Source organism: Eucyclogobius newberryi, unplaced genomic scaffold (genome assembly GCF_026437365.1).
Source record: "Eucyclogobius newberryi isolate DKJ021-1_F unplaced genomic scaffold, fEucNew1.0.hap1 SCAF_1, whole genome shotgun sequence".
Lineage (NCBI taxonomy): Eukaryota > Metazoa > Chordata > Actinopteri > Gobiiformes > Gobiidae > Eucyclogobius > Eucyclogobius newberryi.
Window position 1 is genome coordinate 27,186,103 of NW_027315723.1, and position 20,797 is coordinate 27,206,899.

General features: G+C 41.2%; 1 protein-coding gene across 1 annotated transcript in view; it reads right to left on the minus strand.

Annotated features, from left to right (window-relative positions):
• The window catches only part of snx17 (sorting nexin 17), a 34,519-nt gene that overhangs the window by 10,328 nt on the left and 3,394 nt on the right, over positions 1-20,797 (minus strand). The window contains exons 3-10 of the mRNA XM_072442031.1: positions 20,139-20,256; positions 19,271-19,335; positions 15,188-15,298; positions 14,699-14,789; positions 14,033-14,120; positions 11,551-11,620; positions 10,390-10,482; positions 9,521-9,724 (exon numbers count right to left, since the gene is read on the minus strand). Of these exons, the coding sequence (XP_072298132.1) occupies positions 9,521-9,724; positions 10,390-10,482; positions 11,551-11,620; positions 14,033-14,120; positions 14,699-14,789; positions 15,188-15,298; positions 19,271-19,335; positions 20,139-20,256 (840 nt within the window). The remainder of the gene's footprint in view (positions 1-9,520; positions 9,725-10,389; positions 10,483-11,550; positions 11,621-14,032; positions 14,121-14,698; positions 14,790-15,187; positions 15,299-19,270; positions 19,336-20,138; positions 20,257-20,797) is intronic.

Genomic DNA, 20,797 nt, shown 5'->3' on the forward strand with positions numbered 1-20,797 from the left:
TGTGTTGAATTAAAAAAGAACTTGACAGACGGCGACACATTGGACATGGCCAATCCAGTGCAAATGAACACAAGTGTCAGTCAAATTTGCTGCGCCGCCGCACAGAGACCGTAGCCCTTAGAATATAAATATGGATAACTTTTGATGCCCCGCTTGTGTAGATGATTTTCCCCAAATATGAGCTTGATCGAGCTATTGCCCTTAGAGGAGTTTGTTAAAGTGTGAAGCGTAAATGTGAACATTTCAGAGATTTCGCTGTTTTCCCATTTCTGACAGTATATTTGCAGCTCCACGGCACAGAGACCGTACCACCTAAAATCAAAATATGACTAACTTTTGATGCCCCGTTTGTGTAGATGATTTCCCCCAAATATGAGCTTGATCGGGCAATCGCCCTAGGAGGAGTTTGTAAAAGTGTGAAGCGTAAAAATGTGGTCATTTTAGAGATTTCGCTGTTTTCCCATTTCTGACATTTATTTGCGGGTCCGCCACACAGAGACCGTAGCACTTAGAATCAAAATATGGGTAAGTTTTGATGGCCCGCTTGTGTAGATGATATTCTCCAAATATGAACTTGATCGGGCAATCGCCCTAGGAGGAGTTTGTTAAAGTGTGAAGTGTAAAAATGTGGTGATTTGAGCGATTCTACGATTTTCCCATAAGGATAACATGGGATGTTTCTGTCAACGCTACGGTTACGCCGTACAAAATATGACTTTGGCTCTCATACTTTTATGATCAGGATGGCAAATTAGAATTTTGTTCAAAATATCATGTCATTTGGAAAAACTCTATTGTTTATAGGCCACTCTGAAAGCCAAATAGTCAGAATTCTGGGAAACGTTTGCGGCTCCGTCGCACAGAGACCGTAAAAGTTATCCTTAAAATCTGGATAACTTTAGATGCCCCACTTGTCCAGAGGACGTACGCCGATTTTGAAGTCGGTGGGCAAAACGCCCTAGGAGGAGTTCGTCAAAGTTTGACGTGAACAAAATGGCTAACACAGCTTGTTTTCATTTTCAAAGGAAGATGGCGGCCATAGGGTAAGTCTGGGGGCGTGGCCACAATGATTTTTTTTTGTTTGTCCTCACGAGAGGAATGCGTGTCCCGAATTTCGTAGCTTTACGACAAAGTTGACCTCGGGGTGTCTCCCATAGGCGGAATGTATTTTGACTTTTGTCGGTGGCACTGTCGCGCCATTTTTTAACGAAAAAAAAAATGGCCCAGAAAAAATAAAATTTTTCGCCGATTCTGAATTTTGGGCAAAGTTTGGTGAGTTTTTGAGCATGTTCAGGGGGTCAAATTAGAGATCAAAGCGCTGAAGAAGAACAAGAAAAATTAAAGCCGCAAGCGGCATCCAACGGCCCTCGCGGGCCGCCGGCCTTCCGACTCTGCGCTTTTGACTTGATAAAGATGGCGCCCTTATTGTGTGTTGAATAAAAAAAGAACTTGACAGACGGCGACACATTGGACATGGCCAATCCAGTGCAAATGAACACAAGTGTCAGTCAAATTTGCTGCGCCGCCGCACAGAGACCGTAGCACTTGGAATAAAAATATGGATAACTTTTGATGCCGCGCTTGTGTAGATGATTTTCCCCAAATATGAGCTTGATCGAGCTATTGCCCACAGAGGAGTTCATTAAAGTGTGAAGCGTAAATGTGAACATTTCAGAGATTTCGCTGTTTTCCCATTTCTGACATATATTTGCGGGTCCGCCACACAGAGACCGTAGCACTTAGAATCAAAATATGGGTAAGTTTTGATGCCCCGCTTGTGTAGATGATATTCTCCAAATATGAACTTGATCGGACAATCGCCCTAGGAGGAGTTTGTTAAAGTGTGAAGCGTAAAAATGTGGTGATTTGAGCGATTCTACGATTTTCCCATAAGGATAACATGGGATGTTTCTGTCATCGCTACGGTTACGCCGTACAAAATATGACTTTGGCTCTCATACTTTTATGATCAGGATGGCAAATTAGAATTTTGTTCAAAATATCATGTCATTTGGAAAAACTCTATTGTTTATAGGCCACTCTGAAGGCCAAATAGTCAGAATTCTGGGAAACGTTTGCGGCTCCGTCGCACAGAGACCGTAAAAGTTATCCTTAAAATTTGGATAACTTTAGATGCACTACTTGTCTAGAGGACGTACACCGATTTTGAGGTTGGTGGGCAAAACGCACTAGGAGGACTTCGTTAAAGTGTAAAACATAAAAATGTGGTAATTTGAGAGATTTGGTGGTTTTCCCATAGGGATAACATGGAAGGTTTCTGTCATCGCTACGACTACGCCGTAAAAAATAAGGCATTTTTGTGATTGGCTTTTGTGATCGGGACGGCAAAATAGAATTTTGGGTAAAGTTTAGACAATTTTGGTAAAACTAATTTTTGACCTTCAATGTTAATTTAAAGGTCACTCTGTAGGGGGCGCTATCGCGCCCATTTCAATTTTGTCAGCCTAAACTGGTCCAAACTAGAAAGTTTAACAACTGATTCAAATTTGGTCCTAATCGGACTGGTTTTGATCAAATGGGAGCAATTTTTAGATCTGCAATATTCCAAAATAAGTTGTCCAACTTTGCGGCTGCGCCGCACACAGACCGTTAAAGGTATCTCAAAAAATTGAATAACTTTAGATGCCCCACTTGTCCAGAGGACGTACGCCGATTTTGAAGTCGGTGGGCAAAACGCCCTAGGAGGAGTTCGTCAAAGTTTGACGTGAACAAAATGACTAACACAGCGTATTTTCATTTTCAAAGGAAGATGGCGGCCATAGGGTAAGTCTGGGGGCGTGGCCACAATGATTTTTTTTGTTCGTCCTCACGAGAGGAATGCGTGTCCCGAATTTCGTAGCTTTACGCCAAAGTTGACCTCGGGGCGTCTCCCATAGGCGCAATGTATTTTGACTTTTGTCGGTGGCGCTGTCGCGCCATTTTTTAACGAAAAAAAAAATGGCCCAGAAAAAATCAAATTTTTCGCCGATTCTGAATTTTGGGCAAAGTTTGGTGAGTTTTTGAGCATGTTCAGGGGGTCAAATTAGAGATCAAAAAGCAGAAGAACAAGAAAAATTAAAGCCGCAAGCGGCATCCAACGGCCCTCGCGGGCCGCCGGCCTTCCGACTCTGCGCTTTTGACTTGATAAAGATGGCGCCCTTATTGTGTCTTGAATAAAAAAAGAACTTGACAGACGGCGACACATTGGACATGGCCAATCCAGTGCAAATGAACACAAGTGTCAGTCAAATTTGCTGCGCCGCCGCACAGAGACCGTAGCACTTGGAATAAAAATATGGATACCTTTTGATGCCCCGCTTGTGTAGATGATTTTTCCCAAAGTAAAGCTTGATCGAGCTATTGCCCACGGAGGAGTTTGTTAAAGTGTGAAGCGTAAATGTGAACATTTCAAGGATTTGGCGTTTTTCCCATTTGTGACAGTATATTTGCAGCTCCACGGCACAGAGACCGTACCACTTAAAATCAAAATATGGATAACTTTTGATGCCCCGTTTGTGTAGATGATTTTCCCCAAATATGAGCTTGATCGGGCAATCGCCCTAGGAGGAGTTCGTTAAAGTGTGAAGCGTAAAAATGTGGTGATTTTAGAGATTTCGCTGTTTTCCCATTTCTGACATATATTTGCGGGTCCGCCACACAGAGACCGTAGCACTTAGAATCAAAATATGGGTAAGTTTTGATGCCCCGCTTGTGTAGATGATATTCTCCAAATATGAACTTGATCGGACAATCGCCCTAGGAGGAGTTCATTAAAGTGTGAAGCGTAAAAATGTGGTGATTTGAGCGATTCTACGATTTTCCCATAAGGATAACATGGGATGTTTCTGTCAACGCTACGGTTACGCCGTACAAAATATGACTTTGGCTCTCATACTTTTATGATCAGGATGGCAAATTAGAATTTTGTTCAAAATATCATGTCATTTGGAAAAACTCTATTGTTTATAGGCCACTCTGAAGGCCAAATAGTCAGAATTCTGGGAAACGTTTGCGGCTCCGTCGCACAAAGACCGTAAAAGTTATCCTTAAAATTTTGATAACTTTAGATACACCACTTGTCTAGAGGACGTACACCGATTTTGAGGTTGGTGGGCAAAACGCACTAGGAGGACTTCGTTAAAGTGTAAAACATAAAAATGTGGTAATTTGAGAGATTTTGTGGTTTTCCCATAGGGATAACATGGGAGGTTTCTGTCATCGCTACGACTACGGCGTAAAAATTTAGGCATTTTTGTGATTGGCTTTTGTGATCGGGACGGCAAAATAGAATTTTGGGTAAAGTTTAGACAATTTTGGTAAAACTAATTTTTGACCTTCAATGTTAATTTAAAGGTCACTCTGTAGGGGGCGCTATCACTGCCATTTCAATTTTGTCAGCCTAAACTGGTCCAAACTAGAAAGTTTAACAACTGATTCAAATTTGGTCCTAATCGGACTGGTTTTGATCAAATGGGAGCAATTTTTAGACCTGCAATATTCCAAAATAAGTTGTCCAACTTTGCGGCTGCGCCGCACACAGACCGTAAAAGGTATCTCAAAAAATTGAATAACTTTAGATGCCCCACTTGTCCAGAGGACGTACGCCGATTTTGAAGTCGGTGGGCAAAACGCCCTAGGAGGAGTTCGTCAAAGTTTGACGTAAACAAAATGGCTAACTCAGCTTGTTTTCATTTTCAAAGGAAGATGGCGGCCATAGGGTAAGTTTGGGGGCGTGGCCACAATGTTTTTTTTTGTTTATCCTCACGAGAGGAATGCGTGTCCCGAATTTCGTAGCTTTACGCCAAAGTTGACCTCGGGGCGTCTCCCATAGGCGCAATGTATTTTGACTTTTGTCGGTGGCGCTGTCGCGCCATTTTTTAACGAAAAAAAAAATGGCCCAGAAAAAATAAAATTTTTCACCGATTCTGAATTTTGGGCAAAGTTTGGTGAGTTTTTGAGCATGTTCAGGGGGTCAAATTAGAGATCAAAGCGCTGAAGAAGAACAAGAAAAATTAAAGCCGCAAGCGGCATCCAACGGCCCTCGCGGGCCGCCGGCCTTCCGACTCTGCACTTTCGACTTGATAAAGATGGCGCCCTTATTGTGTGTTGAATTAAAAAAGAACTTGACAGACGGCGACACATTGGACATGGCCAATCCAGTGCAAATGAACACAAGTGTCAGTCAAATTTGCTGCGCCGCCGCACAGAGACCGTAGCCCTTAGAATATAAATATGGATAACTTTTGATGCCCCGCTTGTGTAGATGATTTTCCCCAAATATGAGCTTGATCGAGCTATTGCCCTTAGAGGAGTTTGTTAAAGTGTGAAGCGTAAATGTGAACATTTCAGAGATTTCGCTGTTTTCCCATTTCTGACAGTATATTTGCAGCTCCACGGCACAGAGACCGTACCACCTAAAATCAAAATATGACTAACTTTTGATGCCCCGTTTGTGTAGATGATTTCCCCCAAATATGAGCTTGATCGGGCAATCGCCCTAGGAGGAGTTTGTAAAAGTGTGAAGCGTAAAAATGTGGTCATTTTAGAGATTTCGCTGTTTTCCCATTTCTGACATTTATTTGCGGGTCCGCCACACAGAGACCGTAGCACTTAGAATCAAAATATGGGTAAGTTTTGATGGCCCGCTTGTGTAGATGATATTCTCCAAATATGAACTTGATCGGGCAATCGCCCTAGGAGGAGTTTGTTAAAGTGTGAAGTGTAAAAATGTGGCGATTTGAGCGATTCTACGATTTTCCCATAAGGATAACATGGGATGTTTCTGTCAACGCTACGGTTACGCCGTACAAAATATGACTTTGGCTCTCATACTTTTATGATCAGGATGGCAAATTAGAATTTTGTTCAAAATATCATGTCATTTGGAAAAACTCTATTGTTTATAGGCCACTCTGAAAGCCAAATAGTCAGAATTCTGGGAAACGTTTGCGGCTCCGTCGCACAGAGACCGTAAAAGTTATCCTTAAAATTTGGATAACTTTAGATGCCCCACTTGTCCAGAGGACGTACGCCGATTTTGAAGTCGGTGGGCAAAACGCCCTAGGAGGAGTTCGTCAAAGTTTGACGTGAACAAAATGGCTAACACAGCTTGTTTTCATTTTCAAAGGAAGATGGCGGCCATAGGGTAAGTCTGGGGGCGTGGCCACAATGATTTTTTTTGTTTGTCCTCACGAGAGGAATGCGTGTCCCGAATTTCGTAGCTTTACGACAAAGTTGACCTCGGGGTGTCTCCCATAGGCGGAATGTATTTTGACTTTTGTCGGTGGCACTGTCGCGCCATTTTTTAACGAAAAAAAAAATGGCCCAGAAAAAATAAAATTTTTCGCCGATTCTGAATTTTGGGCAAAGTTTGGTGAGTTTTTGAGCATGTTCAGGGGGTCAAATTAGAGATCAAAGCGCTGAAGAAGAACAAGAAAAATAATAATAATAATAATAATAATAATATTTTTAGCAAAAACAATATAGCCGTTTTTACTATAACAACAAATGATACATCGTTTGAAAGCTCTAAGCCTTCCCGATGCCGCCATGGGGTGGAATTATCATTACGAGCGCTTACGCGCTCGTCACTCCCTATTCCGTCGGGATGCCCCGCCCACTCCCCATAGACTTCCATTGATTTGAGCAGATACAAGCATGGCCCATGCCTGCGGCATGGATTCTCGCATACGGGACGATGCCAGGAGGGTTTTTGGAGGAATGCAGCGCTTCGCGCTGCTGTTGTCAACAATTAGTGAATGGGCTACGCCCATTCACTAATTGTTGACTATTTCTGTCATAGCAGGAGTAAGTATGCATGATCCATGCCTTCGGCATGGGCTAGTTCACTGTACTTGCCAGGGGCGACGGGGCACCAAACATGCGGGCTGCGCCCGCATGTTTGGTCAGACAGTTGCAACGCTGCCTTCGGCAGCGTTGCGGGAGCAATAGGCCCTCCGCCCTGCTGGGGCTCGGGCCTAATAAAAAATAATAATATTTTTAGCAAAAACAATATAGCCGTTTCCACTATAACAACAAATTATACATCGTTTGAAAGCTCTAAGCCTTCCCGATGCCGCCATGGGGAGGAATCATCATTACGAGCGCTTACGCGCTCGTCACTCCCTATTCCGTCGGGATGCCCCGCCCACTCCCCATAGACTTCCATTGATTTGAGCAGATACAAGCATGGCCCATGCCTGCGGCATGGACTCTCGCGTTCAGGACGGTGCCAGGAGGGTTTTTGGAGGAATGCAGCGCTTCGCGCTGCTGTTGTCAACAATGAGTGAATGGGCTACGCCCATTCACTCATTGTCGACTATTTCTGTCATAGCAGGAGTAAGTATGCATGATCCATGCCTTCGGCATGGGCTAGTTCACTGTACTTGCCAGGGGCGACGGGGTACCAAACAGACAGTTGCAACGCTGCCTTTAGGCCCTCCGCCCTGCTGGGGCTCGGGCCTAATAATATTCCGATGCGAAAACGATGTTTCCCATTTTTCAAATATCATAAACTATACATTTTCGGAAAGCGCTCGCGCTTTCCTACCTCATGGTGTGGGTCCCTGGTCACTGACGGGTACTTTCGTTAATTTTGAGTGGGCTCCGCCCACTTTGTGTTTTTGGCCCTCTATACAGTAATAATGTTCAATTTTTGCATTACATGGTTTATATGCACGGAACATGCAAGAGATGGGGAACGTATTCGTGAGGTACTTAGGGTAAATGAGTGCTTTATATGGGGATGACGACCCCAATGTAAAGTGCTCGTTTAGTGCGCACTTTTGCACGGGCTTCGCCCGTTTACAACGGTAATGTTCCATTTTCCTACTACTAATTAGTATGCACGGGGCGTGCGTGAGTGAAGGAGTGCGTTAGTGAGTGTTTGGAAGTGGGCAAGCGCTTCGCGCTCGATTTCGTGCGCACTACGTGCGTACTTTCGCAGCCGTGCTTCGCACGGCCTTACGAGATTAATAGGCCTCTCGCCAGCTTGTGGCACTCGGGCCTAATGAGGTCTTATGTCCTGGAAGGCCGTTTGAATAAATAAATACATATTGATATGTGTCAGTGGGATAGGAAGTCGTTTTTTAATTGCAAAGTGTACTTCACAAACAATAATTATGTCATGTAACCACCCTTATTTGTGCTGCCAGCAACTTTCAATATTCATCCACACCTCCTACTTGAGGCTGCAGTAGTAGGAATACAAAACGCCTCAGTCGATTGATTAGTCCACTATAAAAGGGAGTGAAACTGGCAAAAGCATTCAGTTTAAAGTTTAAAATGGCTGTTTACCATCTGCCTCTCAGCAATAGATCTGAACTGTAATCCTCTGACTCAAAACTGTGAACTGTGCGGGCAGCTCTGGACTCTGAGCCACTGGTTATTTACAAGTGTATAATGTGATCTCTGTGCTTAAACTCAACAAACACAGATAAACAGTGTGATCTGCAATCTCAGTGTTGAACTGTACCATGTGTTCACACAGACACTGGTCAAATGGCATTTCAATATTCTGCTCCCTCAACGTGGAATAACTTACTGGAAACTAGAAGAACAGATTTCAATAGATCAGTTTAGATCCAAGTCGAAAGGTCTGGAAATGGGACCTATGTTTTGTAACTGCTTTTGGAACACATTTTTGTGATTGTCTAAATGTGTGTTGAGGTTATGACTCTGATCTGTGCTTGTTGACCAGGACTTTGAGTGAGTGAGTGAGTGAGTGAGTGAGTTATAAAAAGGAGGATTAAACCCACGATTCACTCCAGGTCCTTTCGGCTGTTGTCCAATCAAAATCTTACAATCTAAATAAAATAATTGGCCGACTGAAACACCATCGACAACAAACAACTTAAGGCCGACTAAAGGCCAACATCCACAATATCAGTGCCAGTATCGATATTTGATACCGATATTTGTGCGCTCATGTGCTGTTCCCAGTTTGTCCTCATCAGATTTGTCTTTTTGAACAGACTAACGAGCAAAATGAAAACAGAAAAGGATTTAAAAAAATAAATAAAAAATGGCTTAATGTTTTTTCACAATCATGCAACAAACAATTTCATATCCCAGATAAACACATGTTGGACTAAAGTATTTTTAATTCAAATCAAGATGTATTTGTGAGCTTTGCGATGGATGAAAATCGTCCACAGCAGCAGGACAAATACCCCTCCGTCCTCCTACTTTGACGACTGTACTGCCACTGTGGTGCAAGCGTTCGCTCCAACTACAAACTTATATAAATGCACAGAGCAGCTCAGTCCCTGCGATCCAAAAGTCATTATCAGTCTGCTGCTGTGTGGATCAATACCGCGCATTCCTCGGGTGGTTCTCCTGTGTGGGTAATTGCACTGATGTAGACAGATGGAGCGAGCGTCAGCACTTTTGCCAAGCTGCGGGAGTAAAAAAACAAAAAACTATTGCTTGGCACGACTCGAGATGGACGCGCAGCGGTGAGAGCAGGGGACGGATGAAACACGACAGCGGGACAATGTTGTGACGTGGCTTTTCCACTTACGGAAGACGTGACTCTCCAGCACCTCATGCGCGTGACCTTGAAGCTGCCTTCCTTCATCTGATCACTGGGCAGTTTCACGTGGAAGTTGAGTTCGTTGTTGCCAGCGCTGACGATTACCTGGCTGCCCTTCTCCGGAAAGTCTGTCACGCACGGGTCGAACTTGATGTAGCCGTAATACTTTAGTGTCTGACCGAGATGGATGAACTAGACACGAAAGAAAGAGTATGTCACAAATGATATTCATATTTAGAATGTTGGTTCCATTTTTTAAAGAAGTGGTTTCATTGCATTTGTTTAAAATCCTTTGACATGAAGGGTGAGAAATAGTCTCCAATTCAAACTAAAGTTGTTTTTAAACCCTTTGCAGTATAAAATTAAAGACACTTTGGGCCAGTTGGATTGTTTTAGCCTCTGATGTCGGATTTACTCTAAATTATAACAATGCACCGAGGGCAATCTCAGTTCAAATTTCCGTCCAGATGTTTTTCTTGAAAGTACAAGGAGCAGTAAAGCTGATGTTGGAGGTCTGGACTGACCTCCAAACTAGTTGCCAAACTACCTGACTGTAGTTTGACAATTCCCTTTTCAAAGCTGATGCCTATGTGACAAAAAATAGTAATGACTAGGGACTGGGCTTCTTTATTTATTTATGGCATACAAATTGATCCTGGTGAGTTGTAGCTCTCTATTTATGTTGTATATGCTTCATATTTCCCATTTATCAGATTGATAAAGATTGATAAAGGGGAATAAATGAAGAAAATCATCTTCAGAGGTCAAAATCAATTGGCGGTATTGTTCGAGCACACCATTATGACACCGATTTGCCATTTGCAATTGTGTAATGTCCATTTGAATCTATACGAAACCTCTTTCTTGGAGCCTTTCTCCTGCAGGGATTTGAGCTGTCTGTGCTGATCCTTGTTGACGAGAATCCAGCCTCGTTCAATGTCGGCCACAGTCTGAGGAAGCACAAACAACACAAACAACACAGTCAGCAGAGCTCGGCTTTTACAGCTTATGCACCTGAACAAAATGAATACATGTTAGGTGAAATCCTATGTTCACTGATGGCTCCGGTCAGCACTGAGCAAGAGATTTTAGTCCAACTAGCCTCGGCAAAAATGCTTAATAATCAGATCTCGGTGCAAAAGACAATCCACTATTAATAGGATCACTGAGAACACAAAGAGCCAACACGCTCAAAGTGCTGCAAAGTCATGCTGACATTGCTCTGAGATAAAGTAGTGGTCATGAGCACACTTTATCATTACCGGTATTGTGTGTTTTTTAACCAGAACATTTTAAACCAATATTTTTGTTTCCATCCAGTGATTATAGACCACGTGCAAAGACATTAAGCACAAAAGTAATTATACAAGTACCAAACTATGGCTTTAAGAACTCACTTCAATAACATAATATAGTAGCATTAATTCATTCATTTACAACACACAAGAATACTCACAGAAAAGGCTTTTTGTTTTCCTAACCCATACAAACATGGGCATATTTATGTATAAAGCTGAGAAGTAACAATTGCGATTCCTTCAAATTAAGATTAGTCACAGATTTGTTTTAGTTGTTCAGTAAAGCCATTTACAGTAGCCTGGCAAATCCAGACTGAAACTCTCACATAGTCTTTTTAAGCTTTTAGTCTGGGCTGGTAACTTTGCTGCAATATTGGCCCTAAAAATGTAATGTTTTTTCCCCCTCAAATCATCAAAACTCTACTTTTCACACTGGACAAACAAAAAGTTAGATTTTTTTAACTTTTTGTTTTCAAATATAGCAAGCTATTAATTTCCATGTCTTGCCACATGTATTAAACGTACACCGGATGTATTTAGAAGCACACACACACAAAAAAAATCAATATTCTCTCATTATGGCTTCAGTTTGAGTTGTAGCGTTGCACAGAGAATCTAGAAGATCGATTCTAGACCATTTAAACAACAGCAAAAGAGTACACAGGTACAAATATTTTGATACTATGCAATTCCTCTGTATTAAAAACAAACACAATTTACCTGGGCGTACAGCAAATTCAAGCCGATTCTGTTGTCCATCACGTCACTGTCGTAGGCCATGTCCCAGTAGCTGCACAAAGGAAGAAACAAAACCTCTTGTGATCTTTTATGTGAACAATAGTGGCAGTATTATTATTCAGACTGGACAGCTGCAAACTAGATTACCGGATAATCAGACTAGAGAGTGTGTATCTTTCTGAAAAGGCCGGGGGGATATTTGTGGGTTTTGCACAGAGAGGCGCGGCTTCTCCAGAGAGCAGAAAATCTAACGTGACAGTCGGGGCTGTGGGTCGCACGAGTGAAAGATTTAGATCTAGGCCTGCACACATAAATATTTAAGTGAGTGATAATGTCAAGGAGGCAAGAAATACATGTGGAGGGGTTTCAGCGAGATGTGCAAAATGCCAGATAGTGATTTAAGAATGTTATATTGATTTGAAATGAGCATTTGTTCGTTTTTCTTATCGCCGTGTGTCGTTTCAAGGGTTTGTCGAGCAGTTTCGAAGAACAGTTGTGCAAATAGACTTAGACAAACTTGGGAAATTACGTACTTGGACAAAGCAGCTCACAGATTGCAATGACCAGATCAACAAACAAGTGGTAACGACATTAAAATAGCGAGTAGAATAGAAGTAAATAAAGGCTATATGCGAGGAGCCGGAGATTAGGTTATTTATTAATCACATTTTAATCAATTCAAGATCCATACCTTTTAAACTGACAATGATCAGCTAGTGGCTTTTTAATCTAAAGGGTTAGAGCACATCCTTTGTCAGTAAAAGTGCACAGTTTGGAGCAGAGTTTAGACTTTGGATGTCGCTTTTTCTTACTTTTGAGAGAAATGGCACTGATTAAAAGCCAGTCTTGTTCATGTTCATGAAATTAATATTGAAAGCATATTCCATTATCATTCCCAAACTCGTAAACAATGGATATATTATTATGTCATATCACCCAGGGACAGAACTGATGAATCCTTTCCTCATCTTAATCCTAACACCGCTCCTAAACTTGAACTGACCAATCACAGCCGACCGGATCGTATTATCAAACACCGACCATTTTAAAGACCATATTTACGCTTTTCATCTCACCGTTGTTGTCCATTTTCAAAGACCTGGAGGTTTATTTCTAGACTTCTACTCCTCCATGTGCTTCTCTGTTTGTTTTTGTGCATTCATGTTTGTTCTATTCCTTCTTGAACTCCTCTGTGTGTTCAATGTGACAGCTCGCTCGGCACAATTTATAGCAAGAGCTTTGTGTGTGTGTGTTTTATGAGCTCAGGCGTTATGGGGGCACGACATTTTACACATTTTCGCTAGAAGTCCCTGATAGCCACGCGTTTGGGAGATTAAAATGTTTACACTGGTGTAAACCAGGCGACTCGACCACATCGGCGATTCAAAGCAGGCAACAAGAAAAGGAAAAGTTTACTCTAGTAAGAAAGTGTCATTAAATCCTCAATTAAAAACCTTGTATAGCGCTGCGAAGCCCAACAGCCCGTAAAACGTGCTCCGAGATAATGTGTAGGTATAAAAAAAAAAAGTAGAAAATGTTGACAGATGCATTGCTCGAGTCTGTGTTTTACTAATTTAATTGCAACATGCTTTTTTTCCAAAACAAACAGCGCTGTCCTCCCATGGTTCTCTGGAGGAGGCGGTGTTAGCGGTTCCTCTTTTTTCACTTTTTTCCCTCTTTTTTGGTTCATTTCACTCAGCGCTGCAAAACTAGGTCAGGAGGACTTAGACTTTCCTTCAGGCAGAAAGAAAATAAACATCCGCTATACCTCAGTCAGCAGGGGGCAGGGAGAGGAAAGACCCCATGAGACGCGGGCAAGACGCTACGGTCTCGAGTTGGAAGCTATAGTTTGTGAGTTTGAAGACGTTTTAAGTGTTTCTTGGGTGGGTTTCATCTCACCCAGCAATCTTCTTGTGATAAAAAAGCTTGTGATTTCCAAAAATAGAGCTGTGTTTGGTTGAATGTGGTTAACAAATAAACAAGAGATTAGAGATTTCAAAATAAAACACAGAACTTGGCAGAGACTTGGGTTTGTCGAGCGCGAGTCACATGAGGATAAACAAACTGAGACAGACTGAGCAATACAATAAAGGCTTTTGATTGAATAAAAAAAAACAATTACACTATTAGAATGGTCATAATTCAACTCACAATATTTTGGAAACAATGGTTGTATTTTTTCTGTCTTAAATATTTTGGAGACGCTTCAGGTTTTGAGTTACACAACATTGTTTGTCCTTAATTAAGAGCGATAATGGCTATCAAGATTCAAGTTTAATAATGTGCATAGACCTAAACTTTGCCATATTTATTGGTAATTTTAAGCAGCTTAGACAGCTCGCATTACTTATAGTTTCCTAATTTTCCAGCCTTTCCAGAATCATCTCCCCAACAAAAGCTACAGAATCTACACGTTTTGCCTTTTCAGTAACAAAAAACAAAAAGGTGCTTTTCATAGAGATACCTTTTCCGTAGTAGTATGTGGAACTCGGAGTTCTGTAGGCTGGAAATGGACACATAAGGCAACTCGAACTCCTGCAGCTTCCGCACAACTGAGAGATACAGGAAGAGAGAATAAGGAAGAGTGTAAAAACATGTGGATAACGACAACAGATAACGAGGACAGAGATGGTTCCTTGTGCGTGATGGGGGAACGGGGGAAAACCACACGCGTAATCGTTCGATGGGCACTTGATATGCAAACACGTTCCTGCGCTGGATCGAGAAAAGTGTCGATGCAATGTGAATTCTATAAATGTTTTGAGCAGGCGCCGGAGACACTGTGGGAAGCGTCAGATAAGACGGTCGGTCGTGAGGTTCTCGGCCACACTCCGGTGCCTCTTACACGCCGCTGCACATTTTAGGGCGAGTTATAAACACACTTCTAGACCAAGTGAATATCTGACACTCACTCGAAACTAAAGCCACATGCGTCATGATTCAACTGCTCATTTAATATCTGTTTATTAGCACGGTTTGTCTGACAGTCTTCCGATACATCTCCCTCCCCTGCTCTCATTACCGGCCAATTTAAATTTCAGCCACAGCATCAGTTATGCTAAACCAGACTTTTGCTAAAACATAACAGCTAGACACCATTGAGTTCTTCTTCTTGTGTGCGGTTACTTACATGTTAAACCTCCATCTACATTTTCACGGACAAGAAACAAGCTGATGTAACCCACGAGGTCTTCTGGGAGGTCGAGCTTTGTCGCTACAGCCTACACAGAGACACAAAAAGGATACATTTCATTTTAGATCAACATAAATACAGCTGTTTTTTGCAGTTTGCTCTAGAATAATACTAGAGCTAGCAAGTGTCACCTTTTGTGGTCATACCCATGTGCTCAAAATAGTGTAAAACGGCATTTACGTCTTTCAATTAAGGTTACATTTACACTTGTCCTGGTTTTGTTCTGGTTTGTTTCTGGTTTAATTGCTGTTCAGTCCAGATATAGACTTGGTTTGGTTGTAATTCTAATGGTCCAGGTTTAATCCAACATTGATGTGGTGTACACTATGTGCAGCCGCAGCCATAATCTGTTTATAAAGATACGCTGTGTAATAACTGATTAATAGACGTAAAAAAAAGCATCTTCTATTTGGAGAAAGGTCTTACGTCGAGCACGTCCTCGGTCTGGTCTGAAGTCAGGATGTTGACTGTGACCTTCTGACCGTTGGAGAGGCAGATGTCGAGAGCAGCTTCTTCTGTGGGAATCTGCTGCGTCTCCTGTGGAAGCACACAAACACCACATTATCTTTCACACGCACACAGACTAATGCTTACAGTGGTGCAGTAAATAGTACAAAAGCAGGAAGTTAATATTTCCAACAAAGCAAATGTATCAAGGTTTTATTTACCTTATTTTCCCAATTATATTTTTCATAGTTTTGGCCGGGGTGCGACTTATACTTATATTTATACTCATATACTTATACTCCGGAGCGAATTATATGCGATATTATTTGTTATTGTCACACTTACAACTGCATTTCATACTACAGTGTGACTTAAGTTTTTTTCTTCTCTATTATGCATTTTTTGGCTGGTGCGACTTAAACTCCGGTGCAACTTATAGTCCGGAAAATACTGCATTTGATTTTATTTATTTATTGCAACTAGCTCTGGAATAATAATAATAATAATAATAATAATAATAATAATAATAATAATAATAATAATAATAATAATAATAATAATAATAATAATAATAATAATAATAATAATAAATATAGCCGCAAGCGGCAATGATCGGCCCTCGCCACGCCGCCGCCACACCGCCGCCGCCACACCGCCGCCGCCACACCGCCGCCACGCCGCAAGAGGAGGGGGCGCTAACGCGCCCCAATTGTCCTTTTATTACGCCTACTGCTGAATCTGTGACGCTGTCACATCTTCTCCCCTTTGTTTTACCATCAAAAAGCTATTTTATTTTGAATTCTTGGCAAAATGTGCAGCTTTGCCGCACAGACACCGTGACTCTTTGAATGAAAATGTGGATAACTTTTGATGGTCCTGAAGATGAGTCTCACCAAATTTCAGGTTAATATGTCTAACGCCCTAAGAGGAGTTTGTGAAAGTCTAAAGTGTAAACATGTTCTGGCGATTTCCCCATTGGAATAACATGGAAGGTTTCGGTCATCGTTACGGCAACACCATAACAATTATGACATGGGTCTCATTGACTTTTTTGATGGGGATGCCAAAATTGAGTTGTGTGTCAAATTTCATATAATTTCGCAAAACTAAATATTTAACCTCCATATAAAATCTGTAGGGGGCGCTGTGGCTCCAAATTAATTTATTTCACTTCAAGTAGGTTTAGGGCAAAGAGTTTAACAACTGATTCTAATTTGACGCAATTCGGACTTTATCTGCGCAAACGGCAGAAATGTTAAATTTGGGAGATTTCTGAAATTCTTGCAACAGTTTGCGGCTTTGCCGCACAGAGACCGTGACAGGTATCAATGTAATTTGGATAACTTTTGATGTCCCACTCCTCAGTAGCATTTTCACCAAATTTCAGCTTTTTAGGGCCAACGCCCTGGGAGGAGTTCGTAAAAGTACGACGTTTGGAAAAACTCCGAAGTCATGTTTAGCCATTTTTGAAGCAATATGGCCGACATTTGGTTGGGCGGACGGCGTTGCCGTAATAATATTTTTTACTTCTCTTGTCACCATCTACCTCGGCGCCAAATTTCATGATTCTACGATCAGATTTTTTTTGGGTCATTTCCCATCTCTCAATGCATTTTTGGTACATTTGGGGGCGCTGACGCGCCAATTTTTTTTATTTTAGAAAAGGGAAATAGCCAGAATGTAGAGAGGCACGATTTTTAGAGGTGTGCAAATTTTTGTGACTTTTCGTCAATGTTCACTGGGTGAAAAATAGGGGGGTTGGTCCCGAGAAGAAGAAGAAGAAAGAATAATATTCCGATGCGAAAACAATGTTTCCCATTTTCCAAATATCATAAACTATACATTTTCGGAAAGCGCTCGCGCTTTCCTACCTCATGGTGTGGGTCCCTGGTCACTGACGGGTACTTTCGTTAATTTTGAGTGGGCTCCGCCCACTTTGTGTTTTTGGCCCTCTATACAGTAATAATGTTCATTTTTTGCATTACATGCTTATATGCACGGAACATGCAAGAGATGGGGAACGTATTCGTGAGGTACTTAGCGCAAATGAGTGCTTTATATGGGGATGACGACCGCTTTCGCGGTCGTCATCTCAATGTAAAGTGCTCGTTTAGTGCGCACTTTTGCACGGGCTTCGCCCGTTTACAACGGTAATGTTCCATTTTCCTAATACTAATTAGTATGCACGGGGCGTGCATGAGTGAAGGAGTGCGTTAGTGAGTGTTTGGAAGTGGGCGAGCGCTTCGCGCTCGATTTCGTGCGCACTACGTGCGCACTTTCGCAGCCGTGCTTCGCACGGCCTTACGAGATTAATAGGCCTCTCGCCAGCTTGTGGCGCTCGGGCCTAATAATAATAATAATAATAATAATAATAATAATAATAATAATAATAATAATAATAATAATAATAATAATAATAATAATAATAATAATAATAATAATAATAATAATAATAATAATAATAATAATAATAATAATAATAATAATAATAATAATAATAATAATAATAATAATAATAATAATAATAATAATAATAATAATAATAATAATAATAATAATAATAATAATAATAATAATAATAATAATAATAATAATAATAATAATAATAATAATAATAATAATAATAATAATATAGACTCCCCGTAATAGTACATCTTCTTTAATTTACCCTGTATCCTGTCAACAACGATACACATTCGCAACAGAGAGTTAATATTTCATCAAGCTGGTGACAGAAGAACAAGGAGATGAAAATATGACATGAATATATGAATATATTGTTGTTTCTGAGCCGATTCTATGAGATGTTAAAGAATGTAACGCCGGAGCTCTTCGGATAAAGCATCCTGGCGTGTTGAGGCGGGTGCTGCCGGGGGCACATGGTAACCACTCGAGGTGCAGATGAAACAACAGCGGGGGGTAAGTCATCGCTTATTCTGTGCCCGCTGTTTGTCTTGTCTTGGAGAGCAGGGGGACCAGGGGGACCAGGGGACGAGGAGGGGGGGAGCGGGAGACCAGGGGGTGAGACTAAAGACTGTGACGTACAAACCTGGCCTTGAAGGTTATTGGATTTACAAACGGAGCTTTTGGAAACATCACAGTTTGAGTAATGAACACGGACCATCTGCTCTGAATAAGTCATGAGCCAATCATCAGTGTCGACTTGATGCAAGTGTGTGCTGAATATCTGATGTGACACATGTTGTATGGCCACTCAAGTTCACTCATTTCAATTACTTTCTAAATAACGCTTCTACAAAGTGCACATATTTTTAATTAAGCTGTATTCCATTTTGTTGCATTTGCGTTGGATAAAGGTGTTGGCATAAAACAACATGTTTCTCTTTACTTTATATCTAATAAAGATCAAAGAAGTGTTATGCTGTAATCCAAAGTGTGTTCTGTGGCGTGACAGGGAAAATCAGAAAGAGGTAATTTGTTGTTTATTCACCAGGAAGTAAAGAAATAATTATTCTATTCTTACAATTGTAAAATATTTTTTTCTGAAAAACTTTGCACCAGTTCTTTGTCCTGCAGTGGGAAAATAACAATTCTAAGATTCAAATGTGTAAAATGAAAAGAGTTACACCCAAAATTATGTAATTCTTGTGAAAGGCTTTCTTCATGCTTGTTGCATGATAAATTATTTTTGTATTTTGCTATGAAGGCACATTGCCCTACGGGACAGAAGAGAAGTTACACTCCCTGAAGTAAAGTCACTTACAAGGCCACACACTAAGTATTCAGTCAAAAAAAGGAAGTGGAAATACTTGCGCAGCATTTGGAAAGTGTGAGTTTAAAGAATACTGTACATTTGGTGCTGATTCATCTGTAGTCCAGTCAGATGTAGTCGTTTGTCACAGCCTCTCAAACTATAACCATCTTTAAACATAGACTGTGCAAACTGATGACACATTCAGAATCACAGTGTGGGCTGCAGTGCCTACGACAGCAGCCACTTCATCAACACACAGTTAAGTAATTGTGCTGGACAGGAATGATTCACGGCCCGCTGTCAGGACACGCTGAGGTACAACAGGCTTTACTGAAGGTGTTACTGACCTGTTGGGCTTTCCTTAAGAAGCTGTTCAAAACTTCACTGGATCCAAGCAATGGATCCTGTCGTACTGAAAAGAAATACAACACTGACGTCAAGGACATGAAAAATAAATTACTATTGCCATAGTATCCAACCATATGTTTGGATAGTAATAACTCAATGATATACCCCAGTTAGCATGTTGTATTCAATTATGTTTTACTGTGACTATGGTAATAAAGCTTTAATTAACCCTCAAATTAACAATTAACAATAAAAGCCATTGAATGCATTGCATGTAGCTAAAGTGGCCTTTCAGAAAGAATACTTTATACATTTACTTTTAACATGTGCCTACTCTGCACCTCGTCCACTTCGGGGAAAAGATAAATAACAGTCAACTTCCTTATACAGAGGTCACTATAGTTGACATTATAAAAAAGTAAAGTCTTTGAAAGACCAGCCTTAGAACCACTTGTGTGTGAGGTAGTTTATTTTCCATAACCATGTAAAAGGCCATGATGTAACAGAGTGGACTTGTGGCCAAGAACACCCTGCCTGCGTATGCAGCGACTATGAGCAAATACACAAAGGAACAACGGTGCCTTGTTCTGCTTGAACTGCTGCAGCTCGACAGGATTAAAACAAACTGAGCTTTGCTGCCAGTTTCAGATGTCTACAGAGAACTTCAGCTCAAAGCTCTAGGCTAAATTTGAGCCTTTTGTAACAATGACACACCGACATGAGGCCTAATTGTTATACAAGAAACATTGACGTACATGTTTGTAAGCGATACAGCAATTTAGTTATTGCTGAAGAATGAGTTTTGAGTCACTGATGTTCAGAGGTGATACTTGTTGTAATTGGTCTTATGGTGTATGAATAACTCACCAGCCTGCATGTATTTCTCCAGCTGCTCTCGTCTCTGCTCGACCTCGGCGGGGGTCAGTGTGAAGATCTTCTTTGGGGGGAAGGTGGGCACCACGTTGCTTCCATACTCTTTCTTTATCTGCCAAAACAAAACGGATCATTTTATATCGCTATGAACTTGGTAGAAAAGGAATACAGGACCAGTTCTTTTACCATTCAACCAAGATATCTATAACTGTAGTTCTGTGAATACCAGTGGAATGTACAAAAGACATAGGTACAGTCAAAATGAATCAGGTTTATTTTAAGCTCTTAAGTATTTCTGGAGTTTCCGTCTGGATCTCTGAGACAGACACATCTGGAGGGCTGGGAATGCGGACGTTCAAGTTTACTCTGCCAGGGATTTGACTCATGAGTTTCCATTCAATATCAGGATAAAAAACAATACTACCCTGATGTAAAATAACTATTTACTTCTAGGTTTAGTAGAGTAGGTGTAATAAGCTGTCTGGGGGTCACGCTCTCATCGGCATCATGCAGGCAACAGGTGTCAGGAGGGCCAATTTTAGTGTGAGTTTGAAGATATTAGTAATTACTCATTAGCATCATTCACCCTGATAAGGGATGATTTAATACATCTAATTAGTTCCGGCCTATAGTGCCAGCACTGGAAGTAGTCA